Source organism: Myotis yumanensis, unplaced genomic scaffold (genome assembly GCF_028538775.1).
Source record: "Myotis yumanensis isolate MYYU_CA2020_CCGP unplaced genomic scaffold, mMyoYum1.0.hap1 SCAF_12, whole genome shotgun sequence".
NCBI classification, from domain to species: domain Eukaryota; kingdom Metazoa; phylum Chordata; class Mammalia; order Chiroptera; family Vespertilionidae; genus Myotis; species Myotis yumanensis.
Window position 1 is genome coordinate 43,278,285 of NW_027223763.1, and position 27,276 is coordinate 43,305,560.

At 52.0% G+C, this 27,276-nt stretch overlaps 1 protein-coding gene across 5 annotated transcripts in view; it reads left to right on the forward strand.

Annotated features, from left to right (window-relative positions):
- APBA1 (amyloid beta precursor protein binding family A member 1) overlaps nt 1-25,241 on the forward strand; it is a 198,042-nt gene extending 172,801 nt beyond the window's left edge. For 4 of the 5 annotated variants that reach the window (XM_070431529.1, XM_070431527.1, XM_070431525.1 and 1 more), the window contains 8 exons: nt 4,581-4,613; nt 5,621-5,707; nt 6,337-6,522; nt 10,182-10,361; nt 11,484-11,696; nt 17,703-17,822; nt 20,397-20,537; nt 21,752-25,241. In XM_070431529.1, coding sequence (XP_070287630.1) covers nt 4,581-4,613; nt 5,621-5,707; nt 6,337-6,522; nt 10,182-10,361; nt 11,484-11,696; nt 17,703-17,822; nt 20,397-20,537; nt 21,752-21,823 — 1,032 coding nt within the window. In that variant the 3' untranslated portion in view covers nt 21,824-25,241. The remainder of the gene's footprint in view (nt 1-4,580; nt 4,614-5,620; nt 5,708-6,336; nt 6,523-10,181; nt 10,362-11,483; nt 11,697-17,702; nt 17,823-20,396; nt 20,538-21,751) is intronic. The other variant, XM_070431528.1, reaches the window with a different exon arrangement.
- The last annotated feature ends 2,035 nt before the right edge of the window (nt 25,242-27,276 follow it).

Genomic DNA, 27,276 nt, shown 5'->3' on the forward strand with positions numbered 1-27,276 from the left:
CAGGCCGAGGACTGGGAAACGGAAAGGCTTTTCCACCCACCAAAATATGCGAAGTAAGGTGCACCCAATGCAATAGCAGAATCAGAAGACGTCTACCATTCTTCTTACTTTTTTTTTATCATCTTTAGAATCTCCCTAATGTATCCTTTCTGTCTTTGTTCTTCATCATTTTCTAGAGGAAATAATATCTTGGCAAGAAGCCCCCCTATAACTTAGGAATGCATTACAGCAATGGTTCTCAAAGTGGGACCCCTGGCCCAGCAGTACTTATTGCAAATGCAGATTCTCAGGCTCCGCCATAGTCAGAAGCTGGTGAGGGTAAGGTCCAGGAGTCTGTGTTTCCATAAGCCCTTCAGGAGGTCCTGATGTCCACTGACCGTCCAGGGTTCCAGAGCATCTGTGTCCACCTGAGCTCTGTGGTGTCCCAGTCAAGCCGAGTGCTTCTCATTGACACAGTTCTGTTGGCAAATAAGCTCAAGAAATGCTGCAAAGTAGATCTCGTTGGAGATTTGCCACATCTGTTTTCCTATTGAAGGCTCTGAGAAGTCCTGTACCAAGGAGATTTAGTTCACTTTCCTTAACCAGAAGCTCCCATAGTTATTTGAACAGAGATGCAGTATCACTGTGTGATGCCTGTTAAATTAGTCTTGTTGCTAGGATTCTCTGGAACGCATTTTGGGAGAAACTTCTGGAAAGAACTTTGATCTTTATGCTGTCTGTATCTAAAGTGCACTAAGTGGAGACCCTACACACACACACACACACCACACACACACACACCACACACAGTGTGGGAATCATGCCTGAACCCTATCCAGTGTAGCCAGCTCCCTTCCTCTCTCTCCACTCCATCTCCATGCCTCATTCCACTCTCATGCCCACTTTATTCTCTGCTCCTCAATGGAAGATGAGGGAGGGGGGCTACTGACCCCTGCTGAGCCTCAGAAACGGCTTCGTGTCCACGAAGAGTATGGTGTATATGTTTTCAGTCTTTCTACTTTTGTGAAGCTCATGTGACTAAGTCACAAGTGGTGTTTTGACATTTTTTTTTTTTTTGGTCCATGCATTTTTGTAAGGATCATTCATTATCAGTTATCCCTATACCTGTAAAGACTAGCCTGTCCCCAAAGATCCGATTTTTCCATTGTTTTATAATAAGATTTTCTTTAAATGTCAAAAATTGATGATTTAATTGTATAATTAAAATTTCTGTCCATCTAGCTTTGTCCCAACCATGTGGTTTCCCAGCTAACTTGAAGAAGTCTATGCATACATTATTTCATTTACTCCTCAAAATGGAGGGGTGGGGAATCCTGTGAGGTAGGTATTATTTAACCTCATTATTTTCCCCAGACAAACAGAGGACTTTATAGATGAAAAACTTGCCCAGATCACACAACTAGCAATTTGGAGTGTATAGTGAGACTTCCAGATTTGAATCTGTTTTGCCACTTAACAGCTGTGTGACCTTAGGCAGGTTAATTAGCCTCTCTGTGCCTCAGTTTCCTCTTCTGAAAGATGAGGATAATGTTGTGCCTACCTCACAGGGCTGCTGTCAGCTTTTACATTAATAGTCCTGTAGCACTTAGAAGGATACTATCAGCAGGGGGGGAAAGCTTCAATAGTTGGGAGGAACCCTGGTGTGAATAAGCTAAAGGGGCTTAACAACAGTTAACATTCCATACACATTGTGGATTGAGTGACTGAATGGCCGGTGCCACTGTTTATGTCCTTGCCCACACCCTGCTGGGTGGTAAGCCATAATGAATCCCAGGAAACACAAGGATTTAAATGGATGTTGTCATTCTTGCTTTAAGATGCATGCTGGCCTTGTGGTTCTCTTAGACCTCTCTCTGCTACTCCAGTTTCTCATTCTGGCTCCGACCCCATCTGTCATTTCCACTGTTATGTCTAAATTTTACATTATAATTTGTTCCAGGGCACTTGAATATCATAAGTGATTTAAAGATGGCATTCCTCTAATAAGTGCACAAAATATTTTTTAACTTCATAAACCTTATTTCAGCGTGCCTTTCATGAAACTCAGTCTGCCATTTGGATCCTCTTCCTTATCACCAGTTCTAGCAAAAAACCCCAAAAACAGAATTCGGGCATTCCATTGGTGGCAGACTTAATATCCTTTGAAAGGGCCCTTTCAGATCACTATTCCCTAGAGTTAAGCATTTTGACCAATAGCTGTTAGGTTTTGGTATCAAAAAATAAGGGAAATGCTTATGTTACTGCCATTTCATTTCATTCCATATCCTATTATTTCAGGGGAAGTGGTAGAAAACAGACAAACATTAGGATCTCACAGTAGCCGTTTATCATTGCATTATAACTGGTGCAGGTCAGAACTTCCTGATTCCACAAAAGAAGCTGTGGTGTGACGTAGCATCAACGTAGCATCAATATTTCTGCACTTCTCATGAGCGTCAGTTAGGGTAACACTTGCAGCTGCTGCCTTTAGACTTTTCCATAGCAGGCTCTTCACCAGGACCACGTAAGAGCTTGGGTGGCTGTGCAGTGTGGGCTGCCCTAGACTCCTGGGTGTGGCACAGATGAGCTATTTGGTGCTGGGATGGCTGACTCATCCAGTTTTCCACAATGAGGTAGTACAGACAAGGCACCTTAGTCATTAATGAAATAAAGTTGTGCTGCCGAGAGCAAAAGAGCTTTCTACCAGGTGAGTACCAAGAATGTGAGAGAGCAGACCTTCTTCCACCCCACCCCATCACCACAACAGCGTTCTGGTTTGGCCATTGATTCACCATTATTCGTACAGGATCTTCGCATGTATAGCAAGCCCTATTGAAAGCCAAGAAATTGCATCCAGATATAGGTGAATTATAGTCATGTGACAGCAAACACAAATATCCTAGATAATAAAAGGCTAATATGCAAATTGACTGAATGGTGGAATGACTGGTCATTATGACACGCACTGACCACCAGGGGGCAGATGCTTAATGCAGGAGCTGCCCCTTGGTGGCCAGTGCACTCCCATGGGGGGAGCGCTGCTCAGCCAGAAGCCCTGAGCTGGGCTCACGGCTGGCTAGCACAGCGGCTATGGTGGGAGCCTCTCCCACCTCTGAGGCAGCAGTAAGGATGTCTGACTGCCAGCTTAGGCTGACATCCCCCGAGGGTTCCCAGGCTGTGAGAGGGTACAGGCTGGGCTGAGGGAACCGCACCCCCCCCCCAAGTGCATGAATTTCGTGCACTGCGCCTCTAGCAGTGCTTATAATACACCAGGCATTGTCCTAAGAGCTTTGCATGTATTTATCCTCAGAACAGCCCTATAAAGTCAATAGTATTTTTATCCTCATTTGACAGATGAGTAAACTGAGGCACAGAGATGTTAAGTTGCTCACTCCAAGTCACACAACTAGTTAGGTAGCGGAGCCAAGATTCAGTTTCAAGCAACTCGACCCCAGAGTCTGCTTTTATCAACTGTGCTTTTATTTATGAGAAAAGAGGGAAATATTACATTCATTTCTAGTTAGGTGTAGGCTATAAAATATTCACAAATTTAAGGCAAGAAGTATTACTAAAGAGGGAAAACAATAAAAGATCAAGTCAATAGGAAGACATAAACATCTTAAATATGTATGCACCTTATAACATAGCTATGAAATGGGTAAAGCAAAGATTGACAGAGGTAGACATGGACAAATCCACAGTAACAGCTGGAGGTCTAAACACACTTCTCTTAATACATATTAGAATCAGCAGACAAAACGTCAGCAAGTACATACAAGAGTTGAACCATACTCTTAAGTCAACATATTTAACCCAATTGACATTCATAGAATACTATCCTCAACAACTGCAGAATGCATCTTTTGAAGTCCCCATGACACGTTCACCAACGTCAGTCACATTCGGGGCCATACAGGCTAAGATTCAACAAATTTCAAAGGATTGAAACCAGTGTATATTCTCTGTCCCAGTGGAATTAAGACATGAATAACAAAAAGATAGGAAAATCTCCAAATGTATTATTACGAATACAATTCTAAGTAACCCAAAGTTTAAAAGAGAAATCATAGTGGAAATTAGAAAATGTTTTAAACGAAATGGTAATTAAATTGCAACAAATCAAAAAGTGTGGGATATAGCTAAAGCAGTTCTTGGAGGGAGAGTCATAGCAAAGTATATCAGAAAAAAAGTTTGAAAATTCATCATTTAAGTTTTCATCTCAAGAAGCTGGGAAAAAATCAGCAAATTCAGCTCAGAGAAAGTTAAAAAAAAAAGATGTAGGCTGAAATCAATGAAGTAGAAAACAGGCATATAATAAAGAAAACCAACAGAAACAGAAGTTGATTCTTTGAAGGCATTGATTGCAGCTAACTATAAGATTGCAACTCAATAAATTTCTTTCTTCCTCCTCTCCCTGCCATCTACTAAATTCTGAGTTAGGAAATCCATTGTCTGCAGAGTGGGACTTTTTTTTTAAGTCCTCCCACAGCAATACTTTATACCACTATCAGGATTAGTTTGTCAATTCCCTTTTCAACTTTGAGTCTCTGCAAATTCTTTTCTAACTGTTCTCCTGTCTCTGTTTGTTCCATGCTAAGCAGATGGCCCAGAAATTAGCCAAAAGCAGGAAGAAGGTGCAGTACAAACAACTTCATCAGCTTGGTGTTATGCCTGTTCTTTCCATTTATTTATGTTTTCCCTTTTTATTATTTCGTGTTTTTGTTTTCTGCATCCAGCAAGTTTTTGTTCAGATTTCTTTTTGAACCGCCCCATAAGCCAACGTTTCTCAAAACTCAGTTGCCTAAAGTGGCTGTTTTCTGTTGCTCATGAGTCATTTCACGTGAGAGGAACGGCAGGGAGCAGATTGGAGATGCTACATGAGTCCTACACTCGTGTGAAAGTTCCCACCATTCAGGCATTAATATGGCAGGGACTTGGGTCTGTCCAATGATCGTCATGTTTGATTTGCGGACTTGTCAGATTGCTGGATGCAAAAAAGAAAACTCGCTAATAACCACGCGTGTGCGGAGTTAAGCCTTAAATGAGCCAGACGGGTGTGCTTTTTATGGCTGTGGAGCTTCTGGATGCTTCTGAGCTACTCATGGGACATGGACGCATTGGGCTCTTTCTGAATGGGGGTGGGTTCAGGGTGCTGCTTCTGTGTTGCTGTGTCGGGTTGTGAACACAAAGACCCTCTGACCAGAACTGCGTTCAGATGACTTCCTTTGCACCTGCTGTAAGCATCGTCCCCGTCCCGTGAGCAGGGGCAGACTGATTTCGCCATGTTCCTCGGGTGGCAAGTCAGTGGCCCTTCTTCCTTTGATATGTTGGGCTCCAGCAGCCTTGCAGAAAGGGCCACTGGCAACCCTCGCTCCCAGAGCCAAACCCGCTACAGGACGTCACTGCTTCTAGAGCGGAAGCAGCAAAGGGGATTCTATGTTCTTCCTTGGAACCTGCAAATGCTAACTCTCACTCACGTGCCCATCCTCTGAGGTAACTTCAGCTCTGACAACCTAATTCTGGAGTCTGCACTGCTGTTCTGGTGACTGTGTCTCAATGCCTGTGTATGAGCTCCCCTTGCTTCCATCTCCGGGGCCAGAGGAATGTACTAAGCTCTCTCTCGGTGCGTGTTTCTTCTCAGGCTCCGGAAGGCGAGTCTCAGCCAATGACTGAAGTGGATCTCTTCATTTCTACGCAGAGAATCAAAGTATTGAATGCTGACACACAGGTATGAGCTGGCTCCCACCTTTCCCGGGGGTCAAGCTCAGCAGCATGGCAACGCAGAGACCGTACCCCTGTCCATAGAGCAGCTGTCCCCAGACGCCGGCTTCTGTATATGCTAGAAGGCTGTGTCTGCAATGCCTGCTTGGGGTGGGGTGCGCTGTGCAGGGAGCCTTGGGACTGTTTTCTTAAAGACAAAAGGAAAAAAGAAACTGTGAATATTGTTTGATAATAGTCCTCATAAGTTTTTATCAGAAGATTTGTGACCTTGAACAGATTAGCTTTTTAAAAATCTTTTTTTAAAATCACACACACACACACACACACACACACACACAATGCAAACATCACATGCAGATTTTTTAAATCTCTGTTTCATTTTTACCTTCCCCACCAGAGAGTCTAGTAGCTGTAAAATGATGGAAATTTCTCACCTGCCACAGGCCTCCTGGGTTATTCTTAGCCCAGGGAATTGGCCCCAGGCCGGGTGGGTGCACAGACATCTGCTCGCAGGGTCTTTGCTGTGAGCCGGAGTCCCCTGCATGTGGAGCCCACGTGGTCGGTTGTGGGGAGACAGACTTTCCCAGGGGTCATTGGATGCGGCCCCGATTTACCGCCCTCTCCCTTCCCATCCAGGAGACGATGATGGACCACCCTCTGAGGACCATTTCCTACATCGCAGACATCGGGAACATCGTCGTGCTGATGGCCCGCAGGCGGATGCCACGCTCCAACTCCCAGGAGAACGTGGAGGCCTCGCACCCGTCCCAGGATGGGAAAAGGCAGTACAAGATGATCTGCCACGTCTTCGAATCTGAGGACGTAAGGGTGCTTCCCCCATCTCCCTCCAGGGACCTGAACTGCCTTTGGGGGGCCAGATTCTCCATTTCTCAGGACCTGATCACATGTGTAAACACACTAATTGAGTACCTACTGTGCGTTACTCAGCCTTCTACCCTCATTCTAGTGCTAGGCACAGAAGGCTGGGTAAAACAGACTAGGTACTCCTGAGGGGTGTAGGGAGACAGAAGATAAATAGATAAATATACTTAATACAAAAGTAGGTAGCGGGAAGTTTGATAAAGAAAAATTAAAACTAGGTCAGGATAGAGGGCCAGAGGCTGTTTCAGATGGAATGATCAACTGAGTTCTCCCTGAGTGGGGAGATCGGGCAGAGATCTGAATAACGAGAGTGAGGAGAGAGCACATGCAGAGGCCTGAGGCAGGGGCCTGCTGAGGCAGCTTGAGGAAATGCAAGGAGCCCAAATTGCCCGAGAGCTTACACGAGAGACGCGAGGGAGGTGTTCAGCCCGACCCATGGAGGCCTGAGCGAGTCTCACCTGGGCAACAGGGCATTCGGGAATAAAGTTCTTGGCCATGTGGGCTACCCTGGAGGCTACTGGAACATTACGATCCCTGCTCACCTTCAGTCCTGATGAAAACCTGCTGCTCCTGCGGTCAGAAGCCGCCTGACCCCCTTTTCTCCAGCTGATGCAGTAAATGGAGAAAACGAATGTTCAACAGAGATGGGGCCCATCCTCCCATTCAGTCCTCTTCCCAGGGTGTGACTGGAAGCGCTGGTGAGGCCACCAGCTTCCAGCTGCATTAGCACCCAAGTGTCTCCAAAGCTGGGCAGGCCTTGGAAGCTGCCCCCGGGCCGGCCACAGCCCCACCGTGGTTTTGAACTGCGGAGACCTAAGCCGGCCATGATGGTGCCGTTGACTGTGCTGTTTTACCTCCTGCCACAGTGAAGCAAGCTCTGTGTCTCCTGTTGAGCAGAGAGAGCCGTTTCTACTTAAAGAAAACCTGTGGCAACCTTGGCTCCTTAAAGAAGCTGTTTTTCCTCCATGAACATGCTCCTCTACTGCAGTAATTTGCCTTCCTCCAACAAGCTGGGCAGAAGCAAGCTGCTTTCCCCGGGGAATCCGAGCTGCCCGGCTGCAGCCCCGGGTGGAGGAGCCCTCACACTTTCTGCACCATCTTCACTGTCTGGTTCTCCGGACAAGTCGCCCACCAGGCAGCGAGCTTGCAGCGCGTGTCCCCGCCATTCTCCCTGCTATGCCCTTCACACTGAGGCCAGACTTGCACACTGGGAGTCAGTGAGCTTCGGCAGGTTCTCAGAAAGTTCTCAAAGCATCTGGTTTAGAACCGTAAGCCTCGTGTGTCCTGCAGGCCAGTGAAAAGGTGGGTTAGCTCTGCTCACCGGGCCGAAGGCCCCCTGTACGCACATACTGGTACGTACGTGTGAGGAGCCCTCTGCCACCTTCACCTGGCTGGGAACCCCAAGGCTTTCTTTTCCTTGGGCTTCCTGTCAGGGAGGATGATGACAGGGAAGAATTTGAGCAGGAGTTAGGACAAGCGCGGACCTGGGAATCTGACCCGTGGCTTTTTAGCACAGGACCTGGGAGAGCTCGAGGGCGAATCCTGCCTCCAGGTACCGGCTGTGTGGCTGCTGAGCTTCTGCAGGAGACTGTGTCCCCTCGCCGGGCTGCTGTGTGACTGTGGTAGATGCTGCAGAAATACCGCAGCCCGTGTGTTAGCACGTGCATCCATGCATGGAGGTCAGCACGCCGCTGGCCGTGTTCCCAGGCACACAGTGTTCAGTGCATCTGTGCGCGTGCCTCTGAGCCTGAGGCGGTGCCCACTGCCTTCGCCTTTACAGCAGGATGCAGGGCGGTGGTCCTTGATGGGCTGTGGCACGAAGCCACTGGATTCTCAGAGAGAAAAGCCAAGCATTTCTTCCCCACGGCCAGCCGCACAGAGGGCACTGCCATCTCTGTTAAGTAGCTGCTTTTAAGCAAAAACTGGGGAAAGGAGCAGAGGTTGGAATTGTGTGTGTGTTTTAAAACATCACTCTAAAGACTTGGTGGTGGTTTTCTACCCATTCAGATTCCACTGAGAGGCAGTCCCATGTGGTGGGCGGAGGGTGGACTCTGAAATCAGTCTGCCAGGATCCAGCCTCTCCCCACCCTCCACTGCACCCCCTTCCCAGGCCGTGGACAACTTAACCTCTCAACCTCCGTCTCCTGATGTGTCTGAAGGGGACAGTAACACAGAGCCACAGTTCCAACGTCTAAAGAGCTCTGACAGACAAAGGGGTTTGGGGAGTCACTTTGCTGATAAACCTGCCCTGACCCACCATGAAATCACTGATAGGGTTTGCCCAGCTGACTGTGACTCTTGTACGTTTTGCTGCAGGAATATTACTGTGCTCGTTATAGGACACTTGCCCAGGCCCTAAGAGGGTTATCTATCACACAACGTAGGATACATCATCCTGTTACTTTTCTAAAATCCCAAATTTCCTAATTCTGGAGCACAGAGCTGAGGAGGAAGGCCTGTGGACCAGCCATACTCCCACCAGCCATAGGCTTGCCTTGAGGATTTCTGTAATGATCCTCATGAAGAACTGAGTGCGTGGCAGGCATGTAGGCAGTGCTCGGTTGCTACTGGCTACCCTGAGTCAGAGTATGGATGAATGATGCAGGGAAAGGCTATCACAGCTCAGTGCAGGAGAAGGAGCAGTGGAAGCAGCGTCCCATGCTGTGAGCTGTGTGACCTGCAGCAGGTTCCTTTATGTCTCTGAGCCTCAGTCTCCCCACCTGGAAAACGCAGGGTTGGACTAGATCAGGGTTCTCAACAAACATCCTGAAATGAAATGCAGAGATGATGTAACCTCTCCTTTTGAAAACGTTTTTACAAAATAAAGTATTGCTATCAGTGTAACACCACGGAGAAGCAAAGGGACCCAGGCTCAGTTAGCATTGCACTTACGACAATATGTGAATGCCTGGCTCCAGCCGTTGAAGAAGGAATAGTGGGTCAGGAGGTGCTTGCACCTATGTGATCAGTAAGTTTGGGTGAATATCGTAAACTCTGTATCTGACATTTTGAATTAAGGTAACTAAGAAAATAGGTAAGTGGACAGACACAGACACACGGGCAGGCAGAGTTACCCCCCAGGCCAGCCTGTGTGCAGCCGACAGGGATGTAATTCATTGGCTGCCCAGAGCCCATGAGCAGTATTAATGCTGGTGAGTTTCCAAAGTCGTGACGCTTACTCGTCGTAAAGTGCTGGCCAAACGAAATCTCACTCTCAGTTTACAGAGTGCTTGTGTTCTTGGAACATCCAATGTGTATAATTGAGGTCTTTGGTTTTTATATAACGTTGAGTTGAGTCCTGATGTCAGATGGTTAGAGACAGGGTTACATGTAACGAACATCCAGTGGGATATTTGAAAATCATGTAATAAGAGGTCGAATGACTCATCCGTGTGTAGGACTGTCCACAGTTGTAAGTCCAGTGTCTCTGACTCCTGTCTCCCAATTGCCCGTAGCTCCCTTGTGACTGTTGTCAAAACCAAAAATGTCCCCACTGGCCTAGCGGGTGCCTTGGGCTCTGTAGTCCTGATGGGGCCCAGACTGTGCCCCAACAGGGCTGCCCTACTGACCTTCGTCTTCCCTCTCTGGCTGCTGTCTAGGCCCAGCTGATCGCACAGTCCATAGGCCAGGCGTTCAGCGTGGCTTACCAGGAATTCCTCAGGGCCAACGGGATTAACCCTGAGGACCTCAGCCAGAAGGAGTACAGCGACCTGCTCAACACCCAGGACATGTACAACGACGACCTGATCCACTTCTCCAAGTCGGAAAACTGCAAAGATGTAGGTACTTTCCTGGTCGAAGCTCCAGGGAGCCCGGGGGTGGGGGTGGGGGTGGGGGCGGGATAGAAAGCGAGCTGTCAGCAGGACATTGCATGAGGCTCTGTGATGAAAGACTAGCAGAGGGCTATCACTATGAGCCAGGGCCTCCCGCAGTCCTGAGCTAAATTTGGGGTGGGTTCCAGGGGCAGGCAGGACCTGCACTCTATCTTACCTAGCCCACAGGTCATATTCCGAAGCACTGGGTGTTGGGACACAATTCAGCCCATACCCGGGGTGTCTCCCATTTGGCTCAGGGCAGTTCTCCAGGGAAAGGGCCAGCGGTGAGCTTCAGCTGAGGGGGTAGGGGACACCAGTCTGTGAAGGAGGCTCTGTCGGGCCCCAACAGCCACCACTACTGAGCAGGTTTGAGCATATGGGTGTCTGTGAATAGGAATTAATAAATTCACACACACTCTTGTGGGTCTTCCACGAAGTGTCCTAGCCCTTTGTGTGTGTCTGCAAACCTCGCCAGCCAGCAGATCTCCCAAACGAACTGTCCCCTCCGCCCTGCCAAGGCAGGCTGCGGACAGTGGCACACCTACAGCACGGTCTTCCTGTTTGCACTCCCAACCATTTGGTGGTGATAACTTCAGCATCTTTTCTCTTTCTTTCTCTTCAGCTTTCTCCTTGCAGAGAAGTGTCTCTGTAATGTATATGTATTTACTTTTAACTCAAGAATCTTAAATGTTGGAGGGAATTTGTGAAGCATTGTGGAATAGGGGAACCGGCACATAAAATCCAAAAGCTCTTTCTGGAAGCCATAACTCACCACCAAAGCTCTCACCTACACAGTCCCTCCCCCTCCCGCCCTCCCCAGGGACTATAGGGAAAAAAACAGCTCCGTGCCCCCGGGGTTGTATTGCCAAGTAGAAATTGCTGATGTGGAACGAGAATAACAAAGATGGGTGTGGGCCCGTGTTAAGTTGTTTCTTGTACACTCCGATGCTGTGGAATACAGAGAAGACGGGACCTGTAGGGTTGGACTCTCGGGGAAATGTCTTTCTGCTTTAGCCACGGCAGGAAGCGGGCCAGTGCCCTGAAGGGTTGCTGATTCAGGCTTTCTAAGTGTCTCTCTCCTTTCAGGTCTTCATAGAGAAGCAGAAAGGAGAGATCCTGGGTGTGGTGATCGTGGAGTCCGGCTGGGGCTCCATCCTGCCGACCGTGATCATAGCCAACATGATGCATGGCGGGCCTGCCGAGAAGTCGGGGAAGCTGAATATCGGGGACCAGATCATGTCCATCAACGGCACCAGCCTGGTGGGCCTGCCTCTGTCCACCTGCCAGAGCATCATTAAGGTACCTGGGGATGGGGTGGGGGAAGTCCGCTTCTGTGGCAGGCCTGAAGCATGCCTGCAACCCAGTCATTACTGAGCATAGTCCCAGTGTCGGGCACTGAGGACACACAGAGACCAAAGGCACGGGCTTGCACTCGGCTGTGTACCATCAAGTTACTATTTATAGACTCCTCCCTGAAATCGTTTTTACATCAAAGATGGGATGGTTGGCTCAGATAACACCGGTGTCTGATACTGTGCCCATCAACAGGCGTCACTAATCAGTCACAGCGCTCTCTCCACTGTCTCAGCAGAATTGTCCTCAGCTCAGTCACCCAGTCACCCCCTGTGCCCCGGGCAGTGGTTGTCAGTGGAAGGCTCTCGAACCCCATCTCTGGGAGACATACAGCAAGGTCTAGAGATAGTTGGGTTGTCACAACCAGGGAGGAGGACATGCTGCTGGCCCCCAGTGGGTAGAGGCCAGGGTTGCTGCCAAGCACCCTTCAATGCAGGGGACAGCCCCACAGCAAAGGACCACCCAGCCCACATGCCCACAGTGCTGATGGTGAGAGGGCTGACTTAGGCGGGTAGGAGATCAGATGCGGGGAGAGAAGTCAGGAGAGAGGAAGGGCGGGGGGAGGGGGGAGGTTTGTGGGGACTTGATCTGGGTCTAGAAAGGTCTGGGGAGGAGGAGCAGGAAGTGGGGATAACCTGAGTGAGGTGGGGCTGGGGCCTGGGTGGGAATAAGCAGGACCCCGTGAGGACTGAGGGGCTGCATGCCAGTGCCCATGACGCACCTGCCAGGCAGTGCCAGGCCCTTCAGAGTCACCCCCTCTCCCTCCTCATGACAGACAGCCCATTAGGGAGGGGACAGCAAACACCTGGTTTGCAGATGGGTCACCAGAGACTCTGAAGGTAACTGGCCCTGGACGCCCCCCCCCCCCCCCCCACACACACACACACAAGTCCAGATCCCCCTCCGCCCCTCCCTGCCCCTGCAGAAAGGAGACCGGTGAGATGGGGTAGGCTGAGGCCCATGCGGGCAGCACGGACTTCCCCTGGTACCACACGGGGACTCACCCTCTGTCCGGTGGACCACACAGCGAGGTGGAAAGGAAGATCGCTCAGAGTAGTCAGCACTGTCTGATCAGTTTCCTCCGAGAAAGGGTTTGTTTGCGTGAATAGTTGACCTTTGATGTCTGTACATGGAGCGTCTGTGAAATCAGCAAATTAAAAGGCCCTGTAGTGAGGAAAGAGGTGTTACTGGTGAAGATGGTGAGGACACCCGTGCCTCCGTGTTGCCCTCAGCAGAGAAGAACCCAGTGGGCAGCCCCATTAGGACACAGCTGCCCTCCCAGGTGCCCCAGGCACAGCTTTGTGGAAGGGAAAAGTGTGACCGGCTCAGCCACAGCGCCCCCTGGCTGGGAAATGTTACCACTGCTTCCAGCTGGATTGCCATAAGGAAGGAAAAGGTTTAGTGGATTGTCGTATTGTTTTTGAATTCTAGACAACACACCCTTTTGCCTGCACCTGAGCAGATGCTCGCTCTCCCTCCCCCACCACCTGGGGGCGCTGCAGGGAATGCTCTGGGCCTCTTGGGGACTTCCTGTTAGCATTGCTTATTTCTGTGTGTGTCAGTGCTCCCTCGACGGATTTAACAAGCTGCTCTCATCCTGCCAAATCGGTGCTTCACAGACTTTGATTGCAGTCACCCGGGAACTCGTTTAAAATGCAGGTTCCGGTTCAGCAGGTCGGGGTGGGATTCTGGCTCCCGGGCGGTGATCACCAATCCCCAGCTGTGCTTTAGGAAAAGCCTTGTAGTCCGTGTCTGGCCACTTCCATGCATGCTGACCTTTCTCTCCCTAATTATAGGAAATAGAATACATTTCTAGAATGGAGTCACAGGTATTGAATTTTTTTAATTGCTTTCTTCCCTGGCTCTTATTTTTCCCGTCATAATTCCCAAAGCATAATACTTGGTAGGCTAAGCATGTTAGCGGTGGGCCTGCTCACTGCCTCCATGGTCCTGCCCTCCTGATTGTTTTTTTTTTTCTTTCTTTCTTAAACTAGAGCACTGCTCCCCCTTCCTTCCACAGGATCACCTGGTTCTGCTTGCCTGTTGCCATGGAGACCACTCTGGCTTCTCTCTTCTCCCCTCCCCACTTTCCTACCCTTACCCTCCCACCAGATTTCTTAATGTGCTGTACCATTCCACCGTTGTCATGGGGACGAAATGACCATTCATTTCATTGGCACCTCTAATAAAATGGCAGCTCAGAAATACAAGCTAATGGGACCCAACTTGAAGCATTGATTAGGAACAGCCAAGCAAACACATGGTCTGGTGGTTTCAAATTGCCACCTCCCTGAGCCTCACCACACAGCACCCATCCCCATCTAGAAATCTGTTCGCTGGGCGACAAGTCAGGCCTCTTAAATCGGTTCACGCCGAAGGGAGCCCACCGGAGCACTGTGAACTCCTTGGGTGGCATTGGGGAAACAGTCCTGCTCTTGCTTTTCGTATGCTCTGCGAGGCACTGAGGGGCGCTCCTGCACCTCACAGACACACCTGATAGCAGGTGTAAACATTCAGAGCAGGTGGCTTTGTCTGAAGGGCTGTGGTTCTAATGCGCTCCTCTGTTTCGGCATTCTTTGCTCTTGCTTCCCACAGATTCCTGGTGTCATAGGGTGTGATTGTGGAGCGAGAGCGAGAGCGAGAGCGAGAGCGAGAGAGAGAGAGAGAGAGAGGAGTGAAGGGACTCAAGCCCTCTAGCTGCTCAGCCATGTGCTCGGAAGCCCTGTCCTGAGCTCCTAAGCCACTCCCAGCACCTAACACATTTCTTGGCACATTGCAAATGGTCTATAATATGTATTAAGTGAACGAGAAAAAGGAAGCACTCAAAGGGAAAAGAAATACACGCATGAATGATGTCTGAGCAAAACCCTCTGCCTACCTGTTTTTAATTTTAGAAATAGGTGTTGCTAAGCACAGTGTGGTGTCGGCAAACATATTTAGGAAAGAAAAAAAAAGCACAAGGAGGGGTGAAATCAGAAATGAGAACTGGAAGAGACCGTAGTGGGTGGCACCTGAGGAGACTGAGGGGAAGGAGGGGCGCAGAGCGTCTGAGCCCCCACGCCCATGGCAGCAGACAGACAGCTTGAGCCCAGGTCTCCGGACACAGCAGAGTCCTCTGCACCAAGCCCTGCTGTCGGCAGCAAAAGCCAGAGCTCGGCATGGACGGTGGGCCTGCTGACCTGCAGAAGGCCAGGGAGAATCCCGCTCAGCTCCTCCGCTGCTGCACTCGGAAATCATCATTTCTCGAACCAGAGCGGTTTCCCAGAGATGTTCTAGAAGCCACGGGAGACGCTGGTAACTGCTGCCTGTGTGTGCGCACCAAGTCACCGGAAGCCAGATTACAGCCAGTGGGAGGCTCACATCCCACAGAAAACAGAGCAGTTCAGGAAACAGGCCGAGACGCTGGAGGTGGGAGCCTGAACGGAGCCCCTCAAAATGCATGCATGAGGGGACAAACTGGAACAGATTAAAGGCGGTGGGAGGCCCCAGCGGGGCCCTTGAAGAACCCTCGCCAGGTAGGAAAGCCAGCTGAAAACACAGCCCATGCAAGGCTGGAACGAAAGGCGTGGAGCACATGTTCGATCCTCCTGGGTGGAGCAAGCCTGACTCGTGAATGACAGGGTCCTTCCCGTGGTCTGTGGAGGATCAGGGCGGAGGAGAAACGCCTTGGGTTTGAACCCAGACAGACCTGGGGTTGCATGTTGACGTGGGTGAACTTGGGTGTGTTGTTTGGTAGCTCTGAGCCTGTTTCTTTTATAAAATAGGCCTAATTATAGCTGCCATTTTATCAAGGACATGAGAGGAGACAGCTCCTGCGAGCCTCCAGGTCAGGGCCTGGCAGGAGTCGGGGTTCAGGGACAGGTGGCTCGGCAGGTTTCAACATCAGCATGGGTGTTGAGGGACAGCAGTCTCAGGGGCACTCACACATGGTCAGACAAACAGATGGCCGACCAGGCATCTGGCCAACCAACTCGCCTACAAGCCTCACCCACACCCCAATGCTGCTGGCCCCTGTCCCACAGAGCACCCTGGCTGTTCCCTGTCCCTCCTCAGTGGCTGGTCCTGGACACTTGTCCCTCCACGGGGGCTGGTCCTGGACACCTGTCCCTCCTCGGGGGCTGGTCCTGGACACCTGTCCCTCAGTGGCTGGTCCTGGACACCTGTGCCTGCTCGGTGGCTGGTCCTGGACACCTGTCCCTCCTCGGGGGCTGGTCCTGGACACCTGTCCCTCAGTGGCTGGTCCTGGACACCTGTCCCTCCTCAGGGGCTGGTCCTGGACACCTGTCCCTCCTCGGGGGCTGGTCCTGGACACCTGTCCCTCAGTGGCTGGTCCTGGACACCTGTCCCTCCTCAGGGGCTGGTCCTGGACACCTGTCCCTCCTCGGGGGCTGGTCCTGGACACCTGTCCCTCCTCGGGGGCTGGTCCTGGACACCTGTCCCTCCTCGGGGGCTGGTCCTGGACACCTGTCCCTCCTCGGGGGCTGGTCCTGGACACCTGTCCCTCGGGGGCTGGTCCTGGACACCTGTCCCTCCTCAGGGGCTGGTCCTGGACACCTGTCCCTCCTCGGGGGCTGGTCCTGGACACCTGTCCCTCCTCGGGGGCTGGTCCTGGACACCTGTCCCTCAGTGGCTGGTCCTGGACACCTGTGCCTGCTCGGTGGCTGCTGGAGGAGAGGCTGCCCGCCCACCCACAGGCCCCTCGTTTAGGAACAGCTTCCCTCTCCCCTCTGACCCTTTGGAGGGTAGGCACTGGGGCTGACCTTGAGCCTTTCCCGTCAACTGGCCTCCTCAGATGGAAGTCAGTGGGGCAGGCGTGCTGAGATCTGCCCGCCTCAACCCTTGGAGCAGGGACTGGGCAGCAGCGCCTCCAGCCAAAGGGTGCAAATCCATGTCTATGACTGGAAACAGGTTGGGAAATGCCTGCTGTCGGCCATTTGGTCTGGACCCTCCGGCAGGCAGGCGCTCACAGGGCAGAGCAGGCGCTCACTGGGCAAGGGAGGCGCTCGCTGGGCAGGGCAGGCGTTCGCTGGGCAGAGCAGGCGTTTGTTCACAGGGCAGAGCAGGTGGTCTCAAGATCTGGGAGGTGGACCTTGATTCTGGGGCTGCACTAGTTGTGTCTGGCGCCTCCTTTTAAGAGGAAGCTCACAGTTGGTGGTAGGACCTGGAGGAGCCAAACTGCCCCCAACTGAGGTGACTTCCTGAGCAGACCAGGTCATTGCCCTGCGTGGCCAGGGGACAGGAGCGTGGGCCTGAGCTCAGCGTAGCCAAGAATGGGCAGAGGAAGCTCTGTAAACGGGCTCTGAAACCAGGCCAGGTGCCCTTTTTATCTTTAAAAACCACCCTCCCCTCTGCACTCCATCCTGACTTAGAGGGTGGGGAGTGTCAGCAAGATCCTGTAACCTGACAACCCCCAGCCTCCCTCTCTCCTCCCCATCTTCCCAGCAGCGCCCTGTTCCTTCTCCCCGGGAGGCCTGGGGAGAGCCCTGCCCGCCCTGCCTTCCCAGAGCCTGGGGGACGTTGATGAACTCTGACAGGCACAGGGGGTGGGGGAAAAGGAGCATTCGAGCCGGAGGGAAAACCAGCCTGGCGCAGCAGGCCAGCTGCTGGGATTAGATGTCCTTTGCTTGAGTGTGCCTTTCGGAGAAAAGGCGTTTCCCACTGTCTGTCTCCTGACCAGGGGGGACACTGTGCCTCCCTCATCCTCCAAGCCGAGAGCACACGACGACCCCTTTCTTCAGGTCTCTGAACAGCCCACCTCCCAGAGTGAAGGCAGCGCCCTGGTCGCTGGTCTCTGCACAGGACGCAAGGGCTCCATGTGAGGCAGGCGGTTTCTCCCGAGCAGTGGACTGCGGGAACCTGGGGAGTCCACGGAGTGACAGATCCCCACTGGGGCTCCTTTGCCGCCTGCCTGCCTGCGTGGTCGCACATCCACGGTGCTTTGCTCATTTTCAGGGCCTGAAGAACCAGGCCCGGGTGAAGCTGAACATTGTGAGGTGCCCGCCGGTGACCACCGTGCTGATCCGGAGGCCGGACCTTCGCTACCAGCTGGGTTTCAGCGTCCAGAACGGAATTGTAAGTACAACTCCACGCCCTTTTCCAAAAGCCAGACGCAAATGTGACACAGTTTGGTATGTTAGTTTAAATTTTTAAAGCTGGTCCGTTCCCTGAAAGAATCCAGCGAAGAAGGGGATGAATGGGTGAAGGCAGGCTCAGCTTCCTCTTTGGACGGAGAATCTGTGCCTTTCAACATGAGGAGAGAGAGACCCTGCTCAGAGCCCTGGCCTCAGAGCCCAGGGCGTGGTGGCCTCCCAGCTGCTAATGCGAGGTAGCTTGGGGCGTACCAGCTCGGGCTTCCTTCCCCTCTAGCCTTGGGGACTGTCCCCACCCTTGGGTGCTGCTGTCCCCATGCCAGGGTGTGGAGCACTGAGGGGGGTTAGGGGGGCGCACTTCAAAGCTGCCTGTGATTCCAGCTCACGGCTCAGGCTGGGAACCCTGCCCCATGTGCAGGACTAATCTGTGCTTATATATATGTATATATTGATTTCGGAGGGGAGAGAGAGAAACAATAATGAGAGAGAGCCCACAACCCGGGCATGTGCCCTGACCAGGAATCCAACTGTGACCTCTTAGTTCATAGGTCGACGCTCAACCACTGAGCCACACCAGCCGGACTGTGCTTTGCCTTTTTAACCTCAGTTGGCACTTTGGGAATACAGAGTATTTGTATCCCTTGGATGTCGACCTTAAAATACTTCCTTTTCCCCTCGTGGTAAAACACACACCTTAAATTGACCACTTAAACTATTTTGAAGCATAAAATTCAAGGGCATTAAGTACCTGCAGCAAGTGATATGGCCATCACCCTTTCTAGACCTTCCCTTCGTCGCAGACAGAAACTCCCCCACTCAGCACCCCTTCCTCTTGCCCAGCATGCCTTCTGCTCTCATCGTCATTCTGGGTTTGGGTGGCCAATCTGTCCTTTGTACCCTCTTGATTTTCATCCTCCCAGATTTAAAAAAAAAAAATTATTTTTTCCTCCTTAAATTTCAGTTAAACGTTGTCGATAATCAAAATGTTATTTCACGTATGTTTTAAGGTTTGGAAATACCCATTTGAAGTTCCCCGTGGGAGGTGAGACACCCAGCCCACGTTATCTGACCTCTGGACCTGTGGAGCGTTGTTTGTTTTTCAGGGAGGAGCTCCTTATCGGTTTAATCCTGTGGTCGGCAAACTGCGGCTCGCGAGCCACATGCAGCTCTTTGGCCCCTTGAGTGTGGCTCTTCCTAAGCCTTAGGAGGACCCTAATTAAGTTAATAACAACATACCTACCTATACAGTTTAAGTTTAAAAAATTTGGCTCTCAAAAGAAATTACAATCGTTGTACTGTTGATATTTGGCTCTGTTGACTAATGAGTTTGCCGACCACTGGTTTAGTCTGACATCCTGTTTCTATCCGTTTATACTCCCCTGTTTGCTTTGTTCCTATTTGAATAATATTAAAAGTTCAAATAGGATCAAAAGGTTCTTACTTAGTAGATGTGGGTCTGTTGGGCCTCATTCTCACTGAAGTGTGGTCTGCACCTTAGGAACTTCTGACCAAGGGTACCTGGGGGGCTGCAGGTCTCCACGTGCTCACAGAGCAGGAGGTGTGTTGTCGCAAGAGTCTCATCTGCATAGGCTTTTATTATTTTTTAAATATATTTTATTGATTTCAGAGGAGGGAGAGGGAAAGAGAGATAGAAACATCAATGATGAGGGAGAATCATTGATCAGCTGCCTTCTGCACACGCCCTATTGGTTATCGAGCCTGCAACTCGGGCATGTGCCCTTGACCAGAATTGAACCTGGGACCGAAGGCCGATGCTCTATCCACTGAGCCAAACTGGCTAGGGCTGTGTAGGCTTTTAAATAGCGGCTCACCGTCCCATTGAAAAGTCAACTTTGTAAATTCAGAACATATTCTTCTGGGGAAATTCCGACTGTTTTGGGTGTGAGGTGGAGGTGGCTATCCCCTACGGTGCCCACCCCAAAACCCTCCAAACGAGGAAGTGCCGGCTCCCTTCCGCCAGCCGGCAGCCTCTGCCCTCCTGGACACAGCCCTGCTGCTGTCATTTCTGAGAGAAGGGCGTTTGATTGGGGCACTGAGCTGGGAAGGCCAGAAGGAGCAGCTCCCCTCCAGCTGGCTGCACTCTAGACTTGAAGTGGGGTTCCAGCCCCAGTTTGGCTAATGTCACTGGGACCCTAAAAAGTGGCTGCTAGCATTATATGCTTTGGCATTTGAGCCCCCAGTGATTGTGGGAAATAAAACTTACCTTAGTTACACAGGCTGACAGTTTGAAAACGTTGGCAGCTCAGTGACAGCCCCCAACAGCTCTTTTTACGGAGACTCGGCTGGGATGAAAAGGAGGCAGGATTCCGCGTGCGTGAAACCCAGTGCCGTGCAAAGTGCACGAAGGAGCTGGCCACGTGGGCGCACAGAACCCTGTTTCCTGTGAAGAGCAACAAGGAGATTTAAATGCTCGAAGCCTGCCCGTGGCAGCTTCTCGGAGATGAGAGGGCGAGGAGCGGGGCCTCCAGAAAGGACAGGCTCTGTCCCCACCCAGCTCCCCGCCCTCGAGGGGTAACCTGGCCTTTGTCTCCGACAGATCTGCAGCCTCATGCGAGGGGGAATAGCCGAGAGGGGAGGCGTCCGCGTGGGGCACCGGATCATCGAGATCAACGGGCAGAGCGTGGTCGCCACCCCGCATGAGAAGATCGTCCACATCCTCTCCAACGCTGTGGGGGAGGTAGGTGTGGGGGCCAGGACTGGGGTCCTCTGACGCCTGGCGCCTCGGGCCAGCCCTGACCAAGCCTGAGCGCTCAGCAGCCAGAGCAGTCTGTCTGTCTCAGACCAGATTGGAGAGTCAGTGATGAGAGGTCTGAGAGCATCTCCCTGAGACAAGATCAAGTCTCCTGGAGGGTGATGTGCTCACTTTCTCTTTTTTTAAAATTTGGTACAGTATCATAATTGAACATCTGTATGTGTGACAAACTGATCACCCCAAAAAGTCTAGTCCTGTGGTCGGCAAACTGCAGCTCTCGAGCCACATGCGGCTCTTTGGCCCCTTGAGTGTGGCTCTTCCTAAGCCTTAGGAGCACCCTAATTAAATTAATAACAATGCACCTACCTATATAGTTTAAGTTTAAAAAATTTGGCTTTCAAAAGAAATTTCAATCGTTGTACTGTTGATATTTGGCTCTGTTGACTAATGAGTTTGCCTACCACTGGTCTAGTCCATTCATCACCATGGGTTGACGCCCTGCCCCTCTGGTAACCACCTCTTTGTCCTCCGAATCTGCATTTGTTGGGACCTTGAGGGTAGAGTGCTAAGTGAAAAGAGTCAAAAGGAGAGAGGCAAACAGCATTCGATCTCCCTTCTGCGTGCAATCTGAAAGGAAACAAAGCAAAACAAAACCACCTCAACGCCTCCTATTGGCTCTGGTTTGTGCAGCTTCTCTCCTCTCCTCGGCTGCCCAACTCTGTTTCTCCCCAGCGAACCTCACCAAAGGTGCCTGGGAGATTTAAGTCTTAGAGTCAAGTCTCATGAGCAGAGCAGGTCTCCAGAGGGGGGGTCCCTGGCAGGGGCTGGGCCCGGGTCAGAAGGGCTGTTCACAACTCATTTCCTGCACCACCCAGCTGGGGGAGGGCTGCAAGAGGAGCAGTCAGCACCCGCAGACACTTACTTCCATTTTAAAGATTCTCTCCTTTTTCCACAAAGGCCCGATGAGAACAAAAGCACTTGGCTGGGAAATAAACCTGACCCGGTCTTCATAGCTATCCTGTCCCTCCTCCCCCTAGCTTTCTAGAAAGCCTGTGGATGCAACTTTTCCTGGAGGCAGGTTCCTGCTAGCAGTGGGGTTGGGAGGAATCTTCACACCCACCCGTGGTGGGAGGTACCGCTCTCCCCCAGCCCTGGGCCCCCGAGCCTCCGCCCCTACTAACGCCTGCCTCTGCCCTCAGATTCACATGAAGACGATGCCGGCTGCCATGTACAGACTGCTGACGGCCCAGGAGCAGCCCGTGTACATCTGAGGCCGCGCCCACCGCCCGGCGCTTGCATGGAGGACTCTCCTCGCTCGTGGTTGTGTTTCTCGTGCTGCATCTGTGTGCCCACTGAGACTTCCCCTCGTGCCCAGCGTTCGGTCTACACAGGAAGGAAGGAATCCGTCAAGACTTTGCTCTCTGTCTCTCTCCTGTTTACTTTTTTTTTTTTTTTTAATACCAGGGAAGTTTTGTATGCACTCCCCTGAGGATGGAGAGCAGCCAGTATCCACCTGGTATCTGCCCAGGACTGGACTGTCCTGAGGGCCCTCGGGGGCTGGCAAAGCCCAAGGGGGAATGCTCCCTTCCCAAGAGGGGCCGGCCTCTTAGAGGAGCTCGGAGGACAGCAAGCAGCTGACTCAGCAGTGCCTACAAGCCCATCACTGATCTCTGCTCTCCTCGAGTAAGTGTGTGGGAATACAGTGGTGACAGACCAGCCCACCATGTACGTGGGGCACCATACATTATTTCTGCCCAGAATTTCTGAGCCGACCTAAGGCTCCTTTTATAGTTCCAATTTCAACACAATTGTTTTCTAATAGGAGCCCCTCCCCCAAGGATGTCGCCATGTGTTGGCAATTCCTGGGACATCAGCTTCTGGGTTGTCTTGAGGTTACACACTATTAGATGAACGTGGGCAGGTGTTGCCTGCCTCCATCCATGTCACCCACCTGTATGTACACACAGTCTCACATATCTGTCACCCTTCCCTCCTCCCCTCCACCCAGGAGGCACACGGAGCCCCTGGAGAACCCCCCTCCCCTGGCTGCTGAGACCCTGGGGCTGGTCAGCTCTGTCCTGGGAGAGATGCCCTTCTGTGGCTCAGGCCCAGCCCTGCCAGCACCATCTGGGCTCAGTGTTCTGGTGGCTCCCCTTACACACACACACACACACACACACACACACACACACACACACAGCCTGGGAAGGCAGGACTGCTCACCTGGAAGACAGGGATGCAGGTGCGTTTGTGTGACATTTGCTCCTCTGCTCAGGGCCACTAGGCAGTATTCGACCTGTGAACAGCCAGGAGAGCACATAAACCACAGAACTAAGGGGACAATCATGACCTCAAGCTATGCCCGAGTCCCCAGCGTGCTCCCGAAACTTCCCTTGCTGCCTCGTGGGTCTGAGCGTTTAATTGGTGTGGAGTGTTACGTGTTTTTTTTAATCAGGTGCCTCATGTGTATGAGTCCCGTCTCAGTTCGGTGAAACTATTTTAGTAATTTTATTCTGAGCCAGTTTTTACTTATTCTTTGGTCCAAAGAGCATTTTGTTTTTATGTGGACGGGGTGTGGCTTGGTTTTTGTTGTGTTTTGTTCATGACCTCCGCAGAGACGGGGAAGAGAGAAACTAATATATTTTATAATATTAATATAGTCCCTGTTCTCTGCACGTGGGATATTTATGTTGTGCTTGTGGGAGCAGGAAGTTGGTGAGCACATGCTGGGTAGTATGTATTTATAGATTGAATGTGGAGGGGTTTCGAGGAGGGAGAAGAGCGAATATAAAGATGAGGAGCAGGAGACTTGGACCAAACAGCTGTGTTCCGTCTGTTCTCTGGGGATCTCTGTACCTTCTGAGTCAGGAAAGCCGAATGTTTCAAAGCCATCAGCGGTGATGGCTCGCTCGGTGTGTGGTCAGCGAGTGCTGGGGAGGAGGGGCGGCGCCTCCTCCAGGGGAGCCGGTGGGCAGTCAGGAACCCTGGGTCCCGGTTCCCACTTTCCAACTGTAGAGTGGCTGGTGCTGTAATGAAATACTACAGAGTCACAGTTCAACGTCCTCTGCCAGAAAGAGTCGTGAAACATGAATGCAGCGGCATGGGTGGCATTTCAGGCCTCAGGAGCCTGGGGAATCCTCGGAGGGCTCACCTTGTCTGCCCCCAGGGTGACCTCGGGGCCACCTGCCCAAGCACCTGTTCAGAAGCCGCCGAGATGGGCCAGGGATGGAAACTCCGCTAGCTTGTCCCTCTGCAGCCTCCCAGTAATTACAGTGGCGTGTCTTCACCCAAAGAGGGAGGAGAGAGAATCCCTTTTCTATGCTGCTGCATGGAAAACTTAGGAAGTTTGCCAGGGGCTGGAAAAGGCAACTTGATAAGCTCGCCTAGAGGAGTGACATGGCCTTGCCTACAAGGAGGATCGTTCCCCACCACCCTCCTTCCTGCTAAGAGTGGCCCCGTACACACAGCGAGCGCATGTTTATGAGCTCGGCACATGGTCACCCACCGAGGCAGGAAGTGCAGCTCCCTTTGGTTAACCAGGAGGCAGGACCCTACATGTTAGTAGCTCTGGTTTTGGAAGCCCCGTGGGAAGTGGTGGTCAGTGTCCCCTGACATTCCAGTATGAACAGTTGTACATGTGAACATCTGGATACCCATGTGATGGGCAAGACCATGTACCGAGCATCCCAAACATGGCCTGGGCGCAGAGCTGCTCGGTGAGGCATGCTGATGACTCCTAGCTTCCCCACGACCCCCGCCCCTGTGCTCCCTTCCTGGTCCAGCCAGCATGCACCGGAACCCACCCCACTCGCCTTCTCAGATGCGAACATTTCAGGGAGCCACCATCAGCCTCGGGTTCCCAAGTGGAGGAAACCCCCAAGATCGATGCCTGGAGCCGGCTCACTGGAGCAGGCTCTGCGGGGCCTGGGGCCCCCAGGGGGCTGGACTCCGAGGACCTGCAGACGGCTCTGCTTCGTGAACATGACCCATGCACACCGGCCTCTGAGGGTCCCAGAGTAACCTACTACCTCCCCCATGGCTCCCGTCACCCCGGCGCCCCATCTGCACACTGAGGACACCATCCACGAGCCAGGGGTGTGGCTGTCACCAATGTTTACAACCAAGGGCCACCTCCCCGTACACCTGTTCACTCTCCCACCCACATGCCACTTGTTTTGCGATTATCTGTCTGCTCTTTTCCTGGTTTGGCCGACCTACACACACACACACACACACACACACACACACACACACACCCTCAAGGCAGCGCAGAAGGAGGTGTGGGAAGGGGGTTTTGTGTACATACCTAGCACAGCCCCTTCCAGGACGAGCCTGTACTATTGTTCTGTAAAGAGGATAAAATAGAGCTTATTGTAAAGCAGTGGGAGAATATAGTATTGTATTTGTACCGATATCGTTCTTTGTATACACAGAACCCAATGATCTCTATATATAAATATAAATAAATATATAAATAAAGTATATATACATGTGAGCCTGGAATGTGGACGCCGCACACCCACTGAATGTACTTCCTCCGACAGTCTGGTCACTGGGGCCCGCCCGCCCTCCCCTCCTCCGTGGTGTGTTGGGGGTTGTGATGTATTTAATGTGCTCTCTTCCTTTATTTAACTGAACGCTAATGTCTGTAAGAGTTGCTGCAACAATAAACAGGAACATCACCTCTTGGACCTGGCTGAGTGTCTTACTGCTTTGGGGGTGGGGCGGGCGGGCGGGACCCAGGTAACAGGCAGATTTTGTCTTTTCCCCGACAGGCCACCTCCCACCCATCCTGTGGAGCCTGCTTGCCCCAGGCCCAGGCATTTTACTAAATGGTTGCATTCTGTGAAACCTACTTGGTTTTAAACACGGTTTATCACCTGATACAGCTGCTATTCCAGTCTCCTCAGCTCCTCACATCACGGGAGAGGGACCTCCGGGTTCCCAGTGAGGAGGAAAGCAGGCATTAGTTACCTCCCCCAAGAAATGGCGGCCTTGGTTAAGGGGCTGGTTGCAGGGAGCTGTACCTGGAGGTGCTGAGGAACCAGGGAAGGTGCTGATGCTTCTGCAGGCCGTGTGGGAACCTGCTGACAGGACTCCGTGCTGCCAGGCCTGCTGGGGACACCGGACCCCAACACAGAGTCCAGCTCGGTCCCAAAAGCAAAGCGTCCTTGGAGCTTTTTCTCCCCGGCTTCCCCGCGAGGCCCGTCAGCCTTGAGGGTCCCGCAGCTGGGCTGCTACCCTGAAATGCTCCCTGGGCTAAAGCAGGGCTTCCCTGCAGGGTACCCAGTTGTCATCAGCACATCTTAATGCTAACTACACAGGCCCCATGGAGCCGGCATTGAGATGAGTTGAAGCTGCCTCAAGTACCTGCATCCACCCAGCCAAGAAGACCTGAGAAAGGGTCTGGCAACTCCAGAGTTTGTTAGGAAACTGAGAGACAGAAGCAGAGTTTGGGGGCAGTGGGCTTGTGCAGGGAAAGGACAGCGGCCGGATATATGCAGCCACGTGGCACAGGCTAACGGGCCGGTGGCCAGGAGGTGCGGGCTTGTTAAGAGCTGTATCATCCAAGGCAGTAAGCAGTGGGCCCGCTAACCTGCGCAGGAACGTTCCTTTCAGGTGATACGCCCCCTCCTAGCCCCCTGGTGGGCAGCTTGCTTCGTAAGATGGCAGCGGTCACAGGAAGTACCAGGAATCATTTCTCCTGACTCCGTCCCTCCTGGCTTGCTCTTACAATCGCATGTGACCCCCTCTGCCACGATGGCCTCTGGGTGGAGGAACAGAGATGTCCCTTTTGTGACATCAGTTGTCCACACTAGAGACCAGGGGTGGGGAACGCCCCACCTGAGGGCTGTATAAGGCCTGTGAAATATAATCATTTGGTCTGGCCTTGCAAGGCATGAGGGGTGAGTTACTTAAATGTTTGCCCAAACATAGGTTGATTTTTAAGTTGATAATTTGGTATGGTTTAAGAATAAGCACACGTGAGGGGGCGGGGAGGGGGGAAAATAATCGCAAGGACGACAAAAGGAACAAAGAGAGGCCATTTCCAGCAGGATGCCCAAGAGCCAACCCAACGCGAGAGCAGGTCTACAGGACAAAGCAAAGTACTTAGCCACAAACCTGTTCCTGTGGCTCATTCATATCGCTCTGGCCACCTGGAATGCACAGCATCTCTTTAGAGGGCCAGCTCCCAGGAGAACAAGAGTCTAAGGAGGACTGAGGATGCCGTTCACGACAAACAATACCCCAGCCAGCCAGCTGGCACCTTCCATATTAAAGCAATTATGCCGTGTCTGGGCATCAGTGACATTGGAGTCCGATATCCTGGGGCTCGTTGTCCTGCCAGAACCTTGGGCGTGATTGCACAATTACAAGAGGCCCCTCCCTCCCTACCTGTGTAGCCAGGGCTTCCCCGGGTGTGCCCCATTGTCATCGCACCACAGGCCTATGCAGTTAGCATTCAGCTGAGCGAGAGCTGCCTCCAGTCCCTTCATCTACCCAGCCATCCCTCACAGTCGTGTCTGCTGTTTCCGCGAAGTCATTTTCCCTTTCTGTTCCTCCTGCGGCTTGAGGGTTACCTGGCAAACAGAACCTCCATCCAGTGTCACTATCTGGTACCCACTGTTGGACGTCACGTCCCTGAAATGAGGTCCTGGATCTATGTGGCATGGGGTCCCTCCTGGTCTCAATGTTAATCACCCTTTTGCAGTTGCCTTTCGAT